The 18482-nt window shown below is 42.7% G+C and overlaps 1 protein-coding gene across 10 annotated transcripts in view; it reads left to right on the top strand.

Annotated features, from left to right (window-relative positions):
- arap2 (ArfGAP with RhoGAP domain, ankyrin repeat and PH domain 2) overlaps positions 1–18482 on the top strand; it is a 96392-nt gene that overhangs the window by 25846 nt on the left and 52064 nt on the right. For 9 of the 10 annotated variants that reach the window (XR_009786901.1, XM_061764388.1, XM_061764391.1 and 6 more), the window contains 6 exons: positions 2962–3161; positions 6046–6131; positions 6445–6627; positions 9736–9910; positions 12562–12687; positions 18270–18414. Coding sequence is in view for 8 of the 10 variants with exons in the window: in XM_061764388.1 (XP_061620372.1) it covers positions 2962–3161; positions 6046–6131; positions 6445–6627; positions 9736–9910; positions 12562–12687; positions 18270–18414 (915 nt within the window). In the remaining 2 variants the exon portion in view is untranslated. Of the gene's footprint in view, positions 1–2961; positions 3162–6045; positions 6132–6444; positions 6628–9735; positions 9911–12561; positions 12688–18269; positions 18415–18482 lie in introns of those variants that run through there. The other variant, XR_009786902.1, reaches the window with a different exon arrangement.

Raw genomic sequence — 18482 nt, 5'->3', positions numbered from 1 at the left:
ATGGATATTTGACTTCTAAAGCCGTCAATGGCAGTGAATGTGTTAAACATCTATTGAGTTACATTTGAATTGAGCCATTGCTGTACAATTACACGTATCAATTAATGTACATCTAATTAATTAACAAATGGTAACCTGTTTAAATTCGGACAGAATAAACAAGTCGACTTGTATCTTGACTAAAGGCTTACTTCAGAGTTTTTGGCTGTGCAAAAAAAAAAAAATAAAATCATGTATTCTGTCAAAGCGCTTTATTACAACCCACTACATACAAAGTTGTTGTTTTTTTTTTTTTTTAATGAACCCTCCGCCTGTAACTGTCGAACCTTTGAGGTGACTCCGCACTCCCTCGGGCCCGACAATCAATAAGCGCGCAGCGTGTTTGAGCTGTAATGGCCCATTTAGAAGACAACCATCACAAAGCACAACTTATTTGTTTGTGGACGACGACGTTCTCTCTTCCCCCACCCTCTTTCTTTTCGTCGCCTTTTGTAGATTGTCTTGATTTATGTAAGACCTCGTTCCTCTACTGGTCTCCCCTACGTCCAATCGATCTGTTTGTGTAGGCCTCCGTAATGGTCCTGTCGTTTGGCGCTTTCGTTAATAACCTGGGCGTAATTGGCATTTTGTGTGCAAAACCCTCCCCCCCGCCCCCAAAAAAGAAAGTGGAATTAAAATGAGCTCCCGAATTGTTTTGATGAGGTGAATGCTGAAAGGATAGTGTCGTGTGTGCTTGTGTGTGTGTGTGTGTGTGCGTGTGTGTGTATGAAATCGATTGGTCACCCTAGGAGTCTTGTGCTACCTGCTCAAGGTGGGGATTAGCCAGAAACTCATCTAATCACTTTAGGCTGGGGAGATTCACTTTGGCTTTTCCATTGTTTTGCTGGCGCCAGAGATACCATCGCTGACGTTTATTAGTTGTGAGAATGACAATTAGGAAGCGCGGGGGCTTGGGGAGGGCACGTTATGGGACAAAGACATTCAAGTTTGGCGCAAAAGAAAACTTATCGCTAAGCACTCGGACTTAAATAAATCTGCAGATAAAGGCTTTTAGCTCAAGGGCATAACAGAGACTGTTGACAATATTTGTACCTTGGATATTAGCAATGGCAATGATTCCCTAATGAAAACTCCTGACATTGGAGGTCTTCGGATTATCCCCCAGTGGAGGACACATCGCTTGGTGGAAGGCATGCGTGAGCTTTTCAGTTCCCAAATACCTTCGAGTCCATTTCTACCGAGGCCTGTTGTTTCAGCCGTGGATTTATCTTCAAATTGGGAGCGATAACGCTTGCCATCATTTCGACACCGTTTTAGGCAATGTTGGAACGGACGTTCTTGACTTTGTGACAAGAGTAAAAAATTGACCACCGTTAAGAGTAAAAGAGTAACTTTGATTTATAAGACACAAAAAGAAGACGCACATAGGGCGTGACCTGAACCGGAGGGAGTTGTTTCGTTTTGTATCGCCGAATGCGGACGTGAAACCGATCACGTTAGAACTTGATAACTTATCACGTTAAAACGTGAACTTTGTCACGTTATAACATCATACCGACCTTATCTCGTTATAATCTGAAATTGATCACGTTGGATCACTTTTTATTTGTTTTATTTTTTTCCCATGCAAAAGAGCGACGACAGTCCAGGGGAACAGTCCCGACGATTACTTTCACTTTGCGTCCGTTGGACATTCGGAATTGATTGAGAGCCACAATTTCACTTAATATTCATGCCGACCGAATGGATTCCCCTCACACGTGTTTTATGTAGCGGAGCATGGTCAGAGTGGCGTCATGTAGCACAAGGGCGGCGTGATTGACGTGAGCGACGCTTTGCGGCAATATTAATAGCTATTATAATATCTCTGTAATATTCCATTTTCAGCCCCGTACAGCCTGTTCCTACATTTAATTGTGCAAGTATCTTTATCAATAATATATAATACTTTTTTTCGTGTTTGGTGTGCTAGAGATGAGCACCACAGCACAACGAGATCGCCGCCAACAAACGCAAGCTTCCTCCCGCAAACCAGAAATCTGTTGTAGTACCAAGAACTGGCCTGTGAGAGGCAGCATGGTACCACAGAGTATCCAGACTGTGCGGAAATACAAGAAGAAGAAAGAGTAGTAGTAGAAAAAAAAAACAAATCGAAGAAGCTAGGCTAACTGTGAGCTTATCTGGCACTGACAATGCTGTAGGAAACGCAAATTTTATTATGTACAATTCATTTTATTTTATAATAATAAAATAATATGATGGATACATTTTGAATCTATAGATACTTTTTAAATGTAATTTACCAATTATTTAATTATCTTTTAACGTGTATGTAAAATTGTTGATTTTAAATTTTTTTTAAAATTTCTATGAAATCAATTATGACATTATTTCGTGACACGAATAAATAATAACAACATATACTTTAAATAAAATATTTAAATAAAGAATTTGTTACATTAATTAAGCGGATTTTCCCTATATGGTAATTAGGAAATTGTTTTATTTTACTAATTCTTGTCTATTTATTTTTCATTCATGCTTATTTGTAAACTGTATGAACCAATTATTTAATGAACATTTTCTGAACCAATTTTAGGACTAAAATAAAAAGTAGAATAGTTAATTTTAATGATAAAATCATTCTTTTCCATGTTTGAAACTGTATTTTTTTATAATAATAACTTTTAATTCTAATAATGAACCAATTATTGAATAAAATATATTCAATTGGTTATTTTACCAATATTTATTTGTCACAGTAAATTAATAAACAATTTCATTTGATAAATCATTTTACAAACGAATAAAAACATTTCCATGAAACAATTTGATGTCAAAAAATGTCTACATCAATGCAACAAATATCGCAGAGTCTTTGATGATGTAGATGCTCACTCCCGTTTGCACATGCGGAAAAAGGCACGCTCTGCTCACGACGTCGCCGTCGATCGTCCGCAGCTTCGTGGCCGAGTCGGAGCAGGAGAAGTTGGAGTGGATCGAAGCGATTCAGGAATCCATCGCCGAGACGCTGTGCGACTACGAGGTGGCCGACAAGATCTGGTTCAACGAGGCCAACCGCAGCTGCGCCGACTGTCGCGCCGCGCAGCCGGAGTGGGCGTCGGTCAACCTGGGCGTGGTCATCTGTAAGAAGTGTGCGGGTAAGCGGGACGGAAGCGCAGGTGGGGGACTCGAGCCATGTGACTTGAGTCAGATTGAATAACCGACATTAATATGCAGTAGCGTTGTAGGCCAAGGTGTTTTGTTTTATTCCGATAAGGTACATTTCAAATTATTGTCAGCCACCGAAAAAGTATGCACAGTTGGACCAAACAAAAAAAAAACTCTACTTGAATGTTGCAATTAAATATGAAATGAAATTTTCCCCAAAATAAATGTGTATAAACAAACTGTTCTTAAAGGCTAAATGCACATAGGTAGTACGTCAAAGTTAAATACAACTGAACTGAACTGTACTTTATGCAGTCTCAGTCTCAACTTCATTTTCCTTTTTCTCTATTTTCATTCATTCCAACACGTCAAACCGAGCGTTCGTATGTTTTTTTTTTTTTTTTTTTTGAACTGGGTCCAGCGCACGTGTACCTAATTAAATGTCTTCTGTATGTAAGTGCCGGCTCTTCCTACCCGATACACGTCTCCACTCGTCCCCTCCCTCCTTATCGCTCCGAGCCCGAGAGCCATGCCTTTTAATGCGATTCCTCACCTCACCTCTGCAAAGCCTGTGTAATTGGTAGCCACCAGATATCCAACATCCCTTCTCAAACACCCTTAAATGATTTCATTTGCCGGGGTGTTTAATATTACATTTGGTCGACACGCTCGGCGAGAGAGGAAGCGCTCCTCGCGTGGCGCTCCCCTTTAAATGAGGCGGCGGTCCATCTGGAATACCAATGACTTGCTGCACTTCTAATTAGCGCTCTGATGTCACGGACAATAAAGAGAAATGCTGAACAAGAGGAAGAGGGAAGAAGTAATGAGTAAGCTAATGGTAGAAATGATCCCAGGCTGACTTTTTGTCGTCTTCTCGCTGCAAGACGGAATTAATTTGAATCGTCTGATGTGCAGAAACCTTCGTAACCGTCACATTTTCATTCGTTGGGTTGCCGGAAAAAGGGATTTTTAGAGTCAGCGATGGTCCATTTTGTGCAGCAAGGTAACTTTTGCTTACTGGCCAACTCCTTGAAAATAGATGGATCGAAAATAGATTTCACATAGCATACAGATGTGTTTTTTTGCAGGCAAGCATTTTGAACGATTGCGTGTTTGTTTTACCAGTGATTCTCAAACATTTTGGGGATAACATTTTTTTTTTCTCAGGACCCACCCTCACAATCTTAATGCCAATTAAAAAGAAGTAAAATGCGCAACGGGGTTGACTTTGTTTGAGTGACACTCCATTATGCTGAGAACCTTGGAAAAAAAACAATACAGTACATACTTTATTGATACCGATGTTCAGCGAAATTAGCTTGATGTCATTTCTGCTGAGTCCTTTAGCTCACTTTTTTGTCCTCTTCCTCCAGATGGCTCGCGTGTATGTTGCGAGTCAACTTTAGAGCGTAATTACTACGATTTTCAAATACCTCTGTGATTGAACTAAATGTTTTGACAATGCAAAGGAGACATTTGAACAAAATCGTACCAATTAAAACTCATTTTTGTCCACTCGGCAGAAGTGGACAATTCCGCGGGAAGAAGGAGAGCCTCGCACGCTGTAACCGTAGTCGCTGGCAAAGTTTTAATTGGGGGTGAAATGTGTGGCAGCTTGGCCTTTTTTGTGGGCGAGCCGCTGTGATGGGAATGCCCTTTTTGGGTTTGGTTGTGGTTCACCGGGGAAAGATGAAGACGTTCGGATGCCAGGATGGCGCACAGGCGCCGTCTTCGTTACAGCGAGAGTTAATGTCCCCGTTTGGATGGTTGCCGCGCGGCAAAAGGAAAGCGTATCGTAGAGCGGTTGGTTAAAAATCACATTTTCGCTAGCTGCATTTTGTGCAGTTGAACAGCCCTATGACAAATCCCCAACCAATCAAATTTGTTTACGAGGGCATATTTTATATTCTGTTGGAACATTTGGCAGGATAAGTTTAGCCTGGGTTATTAGTGGAAGTTATGTGTCTGTTGATGCGCACTTCCCGTGCATTTTTCAAACTCAAATAATCTCAAAAAGTAAGCTATTTATTTCAAGGGTAATGTTATAAAATGAGCTCGAAGTGCTATTAAACTGTTTTGGTTGTTTGATTCTGGTCCTGCAAAAGAATCTCGACCAGGACAGCTCAGTTGTATTTCACTTTTTTCGCGCAGCCCATTTGCATTTAACCTTTGTTTTTGAACGTTTGTGCGCAATGCATTTGAATCAAATCATGATTGGTGTTTTCTTATAATTAAGTGCAGTGTTAAAGTGCAGCAAGCAAGCCCGAGTGCAGCTCAGTTGTATTTGACGTTTGAGAAACAATACATTTCCATTTAATCTGTATTGAAAGTGTGAGTGTTAATGTTCAAACTTTGCATAATGTCAAGTGGCTTACAATAATATCCAGTATACTTTTGTGGAATAAACCTGTTTTGTTTTGAATGAACCCTTAGGCCTCGTATGCCGGCGTATGTTAATGTAGGTCATGATAATGTTAATTGGAGCGCAGATTTTTATTTATTTAGGTATTTATTTGTTTTTGAAGTTTGAGATCGACTCGTCAATTCTGGCTTTTTCGCGGTCCTCATTATTGTCACTATATGGCGAATACCGTATTTCGCATCTGCTTTTTTTTTTTTTTTCTCGCGTTTTTTTTCTAGGCAGCTTGCTCTACTTGACACAAATTTCACGCGTTTTCCCGTCTCGTGTATTATTCACGGGGCGTCGCGCTCTCTTCGGCCAGAAGCCTCGCCCAAATAAACAGGCCGACGAGCAAACGCAATGAATTACTCATGCTTCATTAGCAATTAATGGCGCCTCGTTGTGCCCCTTCATTTCCAATTACGGAGCGCTCAGGGGACTGAACGTGTCTCGTTTCTTCTCGGCGCCGCCAGGGCAGCACCGCTCGCTCGGCCCCAACATCTCCAAAGTGCGGAGCCTGAAACTGGACAGCAGCATCTGGAGCAATGAGCTCGTGGAGGTACGAACTCGAAGAACTTTCCATTTCTTCAAGCGCACTGTTCATGTTCAAACTGCACAATGTTATACAGCTATATTAAATATACTTTTATTTTATTGTTGGCCATGGCGGTACTTGGAGAGCTACTGTCAGTATTTTCTTTGAGGTGGTACTTGATGTAAAAAGTCTTGAGGACCACTCACTGATTGAGAAGACAGTTTGGTTCATAAACATAAATGGATTCGTCTGTTGCTAATTTGGAACCAAATCCAAAGCATTTTGAGGAATAAGCGCAATAACGTCGCGTTCATCGTGACGTTCTTCACCCGCTCAGCTCTTCTTGGAAGTGGGGAACCAGAAGGCCAACGGTTTCTGGGCCGCCAATCTCCCCCCGGAAGAAGAACTGCACGGCGGCGCTTCGGCCGAACCGCGCGCCACCTTCACCCGCAGGAAGTACCGGGAGAGGAAGTACCGACGCGTCCTCGAGGGACTTCACGACTCGGAGCGGCTCAACAAGGTTTTTTTTTTTTTTTTCCACCATTCATTTTAGCTGTGTTATACTGAAAACATTCGTGTGCAGGTGACTCACCTACTAGCTGACTTTACTGTAAAGCGTTCGGGAAAACAGACCGTAACTGTGTGTAACTGGTCTCGACAGATTTGGAGGGGATCAACCTAGCGCAAGCGCTTGAAAATAGCCCTAAAAGATCAACGTGTACGTTAATAAATCACAACCAATGTATGTAAAAGCTAAATCTCAGCGTAAGCGTTGCCAGCCAAGCTAATTTAACGGGACATCTCTTCTTAGTTGGCCGTCATATCTATTTAGCGCTCCACAAAAGCCTTCTCCTCGGGGAATCTTGGAGAGTACAAAGACTACACCAAAGACTGTTTTGCATCCACGGGGTCAGCTTGGATAGCAGGTGACTGTTTCAAGTGTCACTTTCGAATCAAAAGAAATGGAAGTCATTTATGTCTGATTGCATCCGCGTGCCTCCGTAACATACGCCAGTAGTCCTTCAAGTTTTTTTTTACACCAAGTGTCAAGTCCCACCATCATGACCAACACGTAAAATACAGTCGAGTAATAAGAATTTGTTCACATTAGTGTAAGCCTCTGTCGCATGATGCAGTCTGACCATTAAGGCTGCGCTTAAATATATGAAAATGAACTGAAATGAAATAACGATTCAATTAAAATGTCATGCACATAGGTTAAATAGAAATTGCGCATCAATTAAAGTTCCCCAAAGATTAAATGCAAATCTATTGTACTGAAAAGATAACATTATATTAAAAAAAAAAAAAAAAAAAAAGGTTGAAGCCACTGTTGCCCAGTTTCAACATTTAATTTAGTGATCCTTTCACGTACCACTAGAGGGAACTCTCGTGGCACCGCATATCACATAGAAAAATGACAAAAGGCTGTTAGCTTCATGCTAACATGTAACGCGAAACACTATTGACAGGCTAATGGAATTTAGCACCGACATAATGGTGATTCTAAACCTTGAAGTAATTGCTACTTTAACACGGTTATAACTTCTTCTGCACTGCAAGTCTTCTAATGGACCTCAGTGCTGCCCAGAATCTTGTGGCACAACGTGGTATTACACTAAAGGCGTGCGATTTAATTGGGACTTGCCTGTACAATAAAAACTCCAAAATAAAAATCTGAGCCTCGATGCAGCTGATATCGATACTACCGATTCTTTGCCCAGCGCTGCAATGCATTAATACTACTGATAAAATTCAGGCCTGTTCAGGAAGTGGTCATCTGTGAGGAAGCTGAGGATTGTCGAGTCTTTTGTTTCCCAATTTCCTCGTCGGACTGCTTTTTTCGCCCGCTTCCTCTCCTATTCCCACAGTCCCCATTAGAAGCTCATATCCCGGTGACCTCTTCCAAGTCTCGGCAGGCCGCGTGACCTAGAGAAGAAGGTGTCGAAGGACCTCCTTGTATCATTACGCGCACACACACACACACACACACAAATCCCTCCAGTGACTGCAGTAATTGCTATGACACAGAAGGTCATTTTTTGCAAGGATGATACAGAATCAGGCCGGGCAGCGTCGGACGCACAAGCTGACCCTTGTGGCGTTTTACGCCGACTCCTGTGCAAAACACGCACTTTAACGTACAGCGATACCCCGATTCACGAGTGATAACCTAAGTTACGATTTTTCGATCTACGAGCCGTCACTCGCTACATTTTTTTGCCTTATGATTTAGTAAGAGTGCGCTAAATTAAACATCAAACAAAGACAATTACACGGTGTGTATTTAACCAAACCACATAACTTTGCTTTACAAAGGTCTGCTAGCGTAATGCTGACACACAATGCAAAACCCCATCGATGGGCTAACGAAACTAGCATCGACATTGTGGTTGTCATAAAATAATAATAATAATATATTTTATTTATTGGTGCCTTTCAAGCCACTCAAGGTCACGGTACAAACAGTGAAAAGAAATCAAACAACACGATAAATCAACCTTTCAACAACATTTCTTTTGAACACAAACGGTGCAGCAACACATATACAGAGCATTTAACAATACTTATGTGGATACATTCTTTATGCTCTGCAAAAAACTGAACAGCTAAATGGCATTTCCATTCATTTCAAAGGGGAAAAATGATTTGAGGTATGACTAATTAGAATTAAGAGGCTGGTCACGGCACAAATTAAACTCCCAAGTTAAGGTCCCACTGTACTTTGAGGTGGCCTTTTGCAAGTGCTTTGTCGTTATTTCAGGTGTTTTATCAATAAGCCCTTTGTACGCAGCCTCACTCCGGCGCCGATCGATGCCGCTTCCTTACTCGGGGCCAGCTCGGATGAAAGGGAAAAGGTTGCTCGTTGAGATTCGGCGCGTCTGCCGGTGGATCCGCTTTGTCGCGGGTCATCGTCCACGATGTCACATCAATGGAGCGGATTGATGGGAAGGGACGCATGCGGAGGGGCGAATGTTTTCCTCGGTCACAGCGTATTCCCATCTCGCTTTTATCTCGACTTTATTCTCGTCTCTGTGACAGATGAACCCCTTTAACAAAGCGCTCGCCAACGCTTTGTGTTTATAAAAGTTTGTCTATCCGGAAAAAAACAATTACATGAGACAAAAGAATGTTTTTTTTTTTTTTTTACTTTGTCTTAGCCCATCAGGCACAGTATAGTTCGTTTGCAGGTGGAAAATGGCAGAAAAAACGAAAGTGTTCGCAGCGCATACATATTTGACAACCTTAATCTAAAGTGAAAATGGCTGAAAATGGTTTTTACTAACTCTCTCAAAGACTGGTTTGGGCAAGTTATAGGTTACATTCATGGTGGGAATTTTTTTTTTCATGATTTAGCTTGGTCTCATTTTTATATCACAAAAACAAGAGCCAGGACTTGGTGTCGTCACATTTTTATCAGTTGATCCCAAAGTGACAAGTGGACGTGCGTGAATGACTTTTGCAACCGCAAATCCACAGAGCAGCATGAATTTGATTTGTGTCAGAAAAATGATCGAGTATTATCTTCAACGTGCATTATTAAAGAAGTTTAAAACTGGCGTCCCAAGGGGAGGAGGTGGCAGGATGCAAGAAGTCCACTCGTGTGTCTCGTTTGATGTGCGTCCAGGCGCTGTGCGCCGCCGTGGTGTCGCCCGACGTGCTGCGGACCGTGGAGCTGGTGTTCAGCGGGGCAGATGTTATGTGCGCCACCGGGGACCCGACCTGCACCACGCCGTACCTCCTGGCCCAACGCGCCGGCCAAAGGCTGCAGATGGAGTTCCTGCATCAGAACAGGCTATTGGGTAAATACGATGCTGTCAGGCAGTCATCACGTTAAAACACATTCACTGCCATTGACGGCTTTAGAAGTCAAATATCCATGTTAACTGGGAAGGCTGGCTGTGAATGAGTTAATGGCCAAACTTCTGGCAACTAAAATGAGCACACCCCTAAGGGAAAATGTCCAACCTGGGGCCAGTGCCCATAGTTTGTGAGGCCGCAGTTACTTTACAGCACTGCTTCATTGCCATGAGGTGCAATATTGAACTTTCACCAAAGTTCAAAGAGCAATAACACCAAATCTTCTCCCTATTCGCACCTGATAGTCATCACTTGGGTTCAGCGAGTCGCAATTCAGCTCAGTTGTGACATTGTCGCCGCCCTTGCAGTGATGTGTTGCGTCAACAGTTTGAGAACTTCTGCCAGTAGTTCTGTATTAGGGTTAGTATAGAATGTAACGAAAGTCGCATTCCTCAAGATACCTCAAAATCCCATATTGTGCCCAAACAAACCTCCATGTTGAGCCTCTGCACTTTCCTGCCCCAGTGCTGTTGCTCATTTGTAGCCCACCCCACGGGCCTCGTTCTCACGTCTACACCTGCTCGCCCCGGAGCACCTTGGGATATAGTCAGGAGCGTGTTCATTTGCATATCCGTGTCCCGCTTAACGGCAAAAAGGGGCCGCCTGATGTCGTGTTTGGGAAACCTCTGGGGCGGCTTCAATGATGGCTCCATCCCTTATAGTCAAAAAGGCTTCCACTGGGGTGCTTGCTTGTATATTTTACAAACAAACAAACACAAAAGGTTCAGGCTAGAATAAAAAAAAAGAAATAAAATTCCCGCGCAAGGTGCAAAATGAAGATGTTGTTTTATACACATCTCAAGAGCTCATGCGGCGGATCTATTTTGGCACGGCGAATGCGCGACCACGTTTGTTAATATCGACAGCGCGAACACAGTGATAGCTGTTGACAGACTGTGTGGCGCTCAGAGGGTGAGACAAAAATAATTTGAAAAAAAAACAAAAAACAAATGTGGCGTAAACGTCCGTCTTTGGAGTTGTCACAGCGTGGCTCTAAAGTAGTGACATTACTAGTGAGTCGAATATAAACGGGAATACGGACTTTTAAAAAAATTTTTTTTTTTACAGTAGTTATTTGAAAATGTTTATTTTTTTTCATTGGCGGGACGTTGGTGGTGTGGTTAGCACGTTTGCCTCACACTTCTTGAAAGGCGCCACACGCCGATGTATGAATCTTCGGACACATAAATAATAATATTTACACCATGACTAAGTTTATAGTCGTAGTGTGCACAAACCTTTCTTTTAGTGCTTCTGGTTTTTTATTTTGAAGTCATCGTCCGCAACTGTTTGAGCATCGGGGTCTTTTTTTTCCCTGAAGGTTTGCCTTGTATGTTATCATTAGGACGCATGTAGCCAATTATAGCCGCATTTATTCTGTGCGGCCCGATTCTTGCGCGGCGTCTTCATTGCCCCGCTCTCCGCCGCTTCCGGGGTAGCGCTTTGCGGCGGTTGCCACGGGCGACCAGATGGCTAATTGAGCACTCGATCATGTCACCTTCCCTTCACTGGGGACGCAGCCAATCAGCGCAGGCCAGACTCTTCCACCGACGCCCCCGCAGACATTGCAGTCCCATCTTAAGCGAGGCCAGCTTTAGTGGCCTGCGGGGGCTCTTTTGGAAGACTCGCGCCCGACGCTTGTTACAGCACATACGCTGGCTTGTTTACATTCCCTTAACATGAATGTTTGGGAAGAAGTGCATGGATTTATGACATGTACGCTATTTTCACCAGATAACTTATGCTACAATCGCCATAGATTTGGGAGCTAGTTATTATACACAGTGTTGGAGAGACGACTTTGGTGAAAATGTAATTAGTTCAATTACTTTCTCAAAGTAATATACACTATCTAGTTGCATTTGATGAAGTTTTGATGGCTTTTCTTAATTTTAAATGAATGCAGCAACAGGACACTTTGATGTTTCCTCTAAAAATGGGGGTTAAAACCAGCGCTAATTATTTTGGAACTAATCACACATTTGCTCTTTACACAAATAATGAACTGATAAAAAAACATGATGAAATGTAAATGCATCATAAAAGAAGTTTCTTGCATGTGCGTGTGGAAAACAATCATACCATGTTGACCTAATGACAAATTTAGACATTACTTTATATGGCAACCCAGATAAGTGAACATTCCCTATAAAAGTCCAAAATTATGAAGATGAAACTGTTCTAAAGTCAGTGTTGTTGTTTGTGTCCAAAAGTGTAACTATGAGTCTAACCTTTTCCAAATCTCTCACAAACTAATAGATCATAGTTTCGAGGTCCTATTTGGAAAAATAGGTCATGTTTGAGACTACGGCAGAATGAGACATGACCAGAGCGCGCCAATTGAAGGAGGAAATGAAGGCGATCATTCAAATGTAGAACTACAATTGTAATCATGGACATTTCCAAAAGTAGCGAAATTAATTACACATTTTCGAACCAGTAATATAATGTACAATTCTCTCATGCAAACGAGTCACTGCTCACCCCGTCCCCTGTATATTTTTGTGTGTATGCATGTATAAAAGAATGTGAATGCCCCATTATATTCGAGGATCAATACTGGATTTCTCATTGTGATCTACTCCTCGAACAGTTTTCCCAAGACTTGACCCGCGGTCGCAGAAGACATCCCCGTCCGAAGCGTCCCCCTTCATGGACGGCTTCCTCTACATCTCCCCGGGCCACGGCAGGACGCCTCCGGATCGGCGCAAAGGAGACGGTGAGTGCCCGCGCGCCGCGGCGGGCCGGCAAGTCCCATCAATCCGTCGGCCGGGCACCGATGAAGTGCGCGTTAGTCAGGGGTCCGCTGCAGTTAAGCACTCATCGATCAATCTGCGTCAGCACGTCAGCTGTCAAACTGGCAATCGTTTAATCCTGACACCAAACACTCGGGTCACGACAATCAATGCATGTGCTGTGGAACTCAAACAGAAGCTGGCAATGCTTATAGAGGGCGGCCATTTTTGGCGATACCAAGGTAATAAAGGGAACCTCAATTTATCACAATCCGGAAAATTGGCACAGTTTTGCCCCTCCCACCACACACTTTAAACACATTTGAATGTGTTAAAAGATGTTTTAAAGTCATCCTTAGCGCCTGTTCTAACACTCTCGCTGTCAAGAAATGAGAGATTATCGGATAACCTCACTTTGAGGAAAAGAAGACTCTCTCACACCAGTAGAAAGAGAGTTTTCAAACAACTTCTTTAACACACACGGAGCAGCAACACCGACAAAGACCTCAGCGCTGTTGCGGCACAACGTTGTACTACTCTTGAAGGCGCGCAACTGTAAATTCGGACTTACCTGTAAACTTTACAAGCCCATTAACAATGATTGATTAAAAATCTGCTATATAGCAGGAGTTGACTGACGATAACCTCGACCTACAGTACTTCCCAAACTTTTCCCTTCTGAAGGTAGTTAAAAATTCCGAATCAGACTGCACTTGACTCGCAGCTCCCTCAGCCGCTGCACTTCCTACTCCGCGGTGGTCCCACCTTTCCAAACAGCTGGAGTGTCCCTGGGGCCCACGGGTAATTGGGAGAGGGAGACGTCTTGGATGCTGCCCTCGGGGACGGAGTGTGTGGGTGGGTTTGGTGGTTAAGGGGGAGACGTGTGGGAAGAAGAACAGGGATAATAACATCTTATACGTGCGGTGTGTCTGACCATAGGCTGTGGGGGGAGACAATCATTCACTCATCGCCTACTCCTTAATCACGACATAGTGGACTCTATATTTCACTGATCAGTCAAATGATAAATTGCGTTCCAAGACTAATTGCGCACGTCGTTAATTACGACATTGCTGTCGCACAGTTCCAACGTACCAGATTAACCACCAGATTTACCGTCTGTAATGCGTATTGTACAAATAAACACTTTCTTATGAAATGGTAATCTTTTAAGATGAGTGTATTTTCCACGGATGGGAACAAAATGCTTTATGTACCTCCGTGCTGTGATTCAAGATAATTTTTTAGCCTCGTCTCATGAATTTATCTCGTGCCTGAAAATCAAATAATAAACCCCGGGAATGGGAAAGCATTTGACTGTAAATGGGATTTATTGTTTTTCTAGTCGCCATCAGTTGTTCACTACTTTTCAAGATGCATTGTGGGATACATTGAACTTCGGTTTTCATGTTGAAGCCGTTCCAGAACATCTGATTGAAATGGAATTGTATGAAAACCAAAGCAATGTGTCGGAAAAATATGAATCCAATTAAATCCCGTTCCAGAAACTGACAACTCACAGAGAATAACTATAGTTTTACAAACAGAAAACGGTTTAAAATAAATATAAATAACTAGTGAATTGAATAAAAGAACACTTAACATCACTTTTACACTTATTAAAACTCTTGATGGCGTACGAAGATGACAAGGTGGGAGAGAGAGGAGCCATTTTTATACTTTGCTATGAGTTGTTTCTCTTATTCTATATCAAATGGCTGGCACTCAGAATATTCTGTTGTACAGGATAAAAGGTGGTCGAAAAGACGGCAAGGGGTATTCCACAATGCGAGCGTTTCTCAACAACAACTGTCCCGGTCTCCTCGGCAAAATTTGGGCAAGTTGGGGCAACATGGGCACAACACATCCTGTACTCGATGAGAAACAAAGGCCGACTGGCATGACCCGTTGATTCTGGGAAATGGATGGCAGAGTCACGTGTTGTTTTTGTACGAACATTTTTGAAAACCGTTGTCGTTGTCGAACAGATGTATAGCGAGGGTTCACTGGGAGTTTGGGCTGTAATTTTGGCTCGGCCTTGCAATCCCTTCATCGTCTCCAATTTCATTTCAAGCTCGCTGACAAGCTGTCCTGCCGATGCTGATAACGAGATTGGCAGATGATTGGCAGGGGGGTGGCGGGTGGGTAAGGAGTAGGATTTGGTGTCGTCTGTTTTTCTAATGAGCACTGACGCGAAGTTGGTGCCGGTCAATTCCAGTTTGGTCTGGACCCAATTGGACGGCAAACTTGGCAGTAAAAAGCTTTATTCTTAAATGTTGATGAACAACGGGTGGGTTTAATGGCCGTATTGATTGCGCTGATTAGTCTCATCAGCAGACTCAGTTTGCACACTTAAGCATTTATCGAAAGTCACAAAGTGAGAGATTAACCCGAATAGATGTTCATGTTGTAAAAATTCCAACGGGAGCCTCCCATCTTCTCGCGCGAGCTAATTGGCCCATTTCGGAGGCGAGCAACACACAGATTTCATCTGTGGTGGGCGAGTCAGGCGGACCCCCGTGGAGAGCGGATCGGCCACGGGGGTCTTTGCTGTGTGGAAGGGGAACAGCTGCTTGATTCCAAATCAAGTGTATTATTCCCACTCTTGTGCTGTTGTACAAAGCCGCTGGCATCCCATGATAGAAATCGGGAATAAAGCCATTTTTTTTTTATTGATGCCAGTATAACACTTGTACACGCATACGGATTTTTTTAACATCTTAGCCGATTTTTTAAATGTGAGCAACCCCACACAGGCTGAGAATGAAATTGCCGTGTGCGCTCACTGCTCCGGGTGACCAACACAGCAGACCGCACAAATAACGTTGTCTGTCGTAGTACCAAGATTGACCTGTGAGAGGCAATGTGGTGCCACAGGGATTCTGGACTGAAGAAATACTAAGAGAGAAGAAGAAATAGAAGAAGCTAGGCTAAATGTTAGCTTGCAAACTCTTCTCTTTGCCATTTGTATTGTGCACAATGATTTGGTAGACATGTACAATCTCTCAACTAGTAGCTCATCCATTTGTGATCGTCAATATTGAACAGGTTTAACATATACAATTGTCGGCCCGATCACTTTCCTATCAGAAAAATCGCTTTTACACGGTAGTCTAAATAATAATGAATAAATAATTAAAAAAAAAATGCTCAAACTCGGCCCGATTATCGTTATGTGTACCCTGCTTCACATTAACGATTGTCAAGAGCGACCCTTTTCCGAGAAGTCCTGAGAGGGAAAATCACTCTTAAAAAGGAGCGAGAGGAAAAACGCTCAGATTAGGCCTGATTATCATTACGTGTCCACCCCCTTAATATTTGGGATTGTTGGTCACGACCATTTTCGGAGCCGAACGGGCATGAAAAATCACTCTTTACGCACCCAACGCCACCGGGTAATCTTTAAGAGGCATCCAATAATCGCATATTTGCTGACTTTGATCAAAAAAGAGCAAAAATGCTCAAATTCAGTCCGATTACCATCGCGTGTGCACCCCCTCTTAAACATTTGCGATTGTCGGCCACAACCGTTTCCCGAGCAGATCTGTGGAGGAAAAATCACTCTTAACACACCCCATGCCCCACACCTCCCGATAATCTTTCAGAGACATCCGATAATCCGGCCTGAAAATTCTCATTTTCGGCCTGATGTCGGAATGTGTGAACATGGATTAAGGCTGCCATTTTTGTCCTCGCTTCACCGACCCTCTTGCCAACACATGAATTCATACATAATTTAAAGTCCTTAATAAGACGAGGCAGAGCTGTTGGGAAATCAAGCGCGCCTCTTAAGACGACCACGGCGTGAGACTTGTGATTATTACAAATTTGGTTATTAGAACGGGGACAGAGGGAGCCAAGTGAAAATGCGTGCGGAACGAGCACTTCGAGACGTCCTCCCGAGCAAGAAGACGGACGTGACATTTTTTGTTAAAGCGCAACAATCCGGGGACACATTTGCACAGAAGCGCGTCGTCAACGGCGACGGCTTTAAATATCGCACTCCTGCTCTCCGGGCTGCACGGCCGGTTGCGCCTCGAGATGATGAATCTTTAGCGGCTGCTATTAGCGTTTTATTCTCAAAGAGGAACGGTCTCTTCCCCCCCCCCCCCACCAAGTAGCCATGTCACAGTTGTAAATTGACAAAAACAGTCATGCATTTTTCAGATTAAATATGGTAGGTCAAGAGGAAAAAGATTGATATATTTTTTTTTAAAAAGTACTATATTTAGGATGTAAAAAGTCCCATTTTTTCGAGAACAAGAGTCAGATATTCTCAAATGTAGTCTTAATATTATGCGAATAGTCATATATTTGTGAAATTAGTTTTTCTTTTAATTAAAAAAAACTTAGTTTTATATTTTTTAGACTAATGTTACTAGAATGTGTTTTCAAGATAAAGTTGTCTAGTTTTGAGAAAAACGTATATTTTCAAAATCAAAAGTTGCATGTTCTCCGTGCTGCACGGCTGTTTGCTCCTCGAGATGATGAATCTTAAGCGGCTGCTGTTAGCGTTTTATTCTCAGAGAAGAACTGATTTTGTTTGTTTGTTTGTTTTTTATTATTTATTTTTTTTCCTTTTCTTTTGAAAGCCCGGAGCCAGTAGCCATGTTCCCGTTTTTAAAATCTGTCCTATTTCGACACAAAACCGGGGGAAAAAAGCCACACTGAGAGGCAGTGCAAGGGTGAATGGCGTCCTTGTGTTTCTCACATCCTTTTCCTTGAAAAAGCCCGTTGCAGGCACTTTTATTGGGACGCCATCCGCTTCTTCACAAGCGTCGCGCACAGTTGGCGGAAGAATTAGCATATTCATGAGATGAATACAGTGGAAACTTTGGGGCGACGGGTGGCGCGCCGGGTTTGTTTTTCTCTGTGTGAGCGTGTTTGTTTGCAGCACAACAAAGAAAGAAAGAAACAGATGGCACAGTGACTTTGAAAATCCAAAATTAGGTATGTTTGCATGAACTTCATTCTCATTGGATGTGTAATTCGCCCAGTCAGAGGGTCGTGAAAGACAATGTGGTTTTGATATAGAGGAGTGGTGGAATCAAGCGCCATCGATTCAAAAGTGCTTTTTTTTTTTTTTTTTTTTTTTGTGGTGGTGGGTTTGAAAATTTACATTTTCATTTGAAAAGTAGAGCACAAGAATCCTAAATTTACGAAGGAGTATGAGATTAGAGTCATGATCTCCGATCTTCTGTAGATGCCACAAGATGGTGGCAAAGCATTTAAAACGAAGACTGGTTCTTGGCTTGATTTATTTACACCAACACCATGCATCTAGCATGTGCACAATCATAAACCCATGTCACATAAATAACTATTTTCACTATTTAAATTGTTCAACACAAACAAACCACTTCATATTAGGCTCATTCATAGTATTAGCGAGCATACGCTCAATTTAGCGCATAACCGACATGAAGCTTAGTTCATGTTTGAGCAGCTATCAGTGAGCTAAATTGAAGTACGTAATTGATTGACTGAATGCTAATCGAATAAACCCAGCGATCTATCGAAACGAAAACGCTCTCTCAAATGTATTCTTGCGATTCTGTTTTTGCAGACATGGCACGTCGCTGGTGCACGCTGGAGGGCGGCTTCTTGACGTACTACGAGAGCACGCAGAGTCCGACGCCGGTGGGCCGGGTGGCCGTTTCCGACGTGGTCAGCCTGGTCATCAGCAACGCCGAGACGATGACTGGAGCAGGGTATGAGCGAATCAACCAATTATTTAATCATATGAAATATTTCAATGTAATATTTTTTAATGTTACAA

The sequence above is a fragment of the Phyllopteryx taeniolatus genome, chromosome 23, assembly GCF_024500385.1.
Source record: "Phyllopteryx taeniolatus isolate TA_2022b chromosome 23, UOR_Ptae_1.2, whole genome shotgun sequence".
Classification (NCBI taxonomy): domain Eukaryota; kingdom Metazoa; phylum Chordata; class Actinopteri; order Syngnathiformes; family Syngnathidae; genus Phyllopteryx; species Phyllopteryx taeniolatus.
This window is presented reverse-complemented; position numbering and strand designations above follow the sequence as displayed.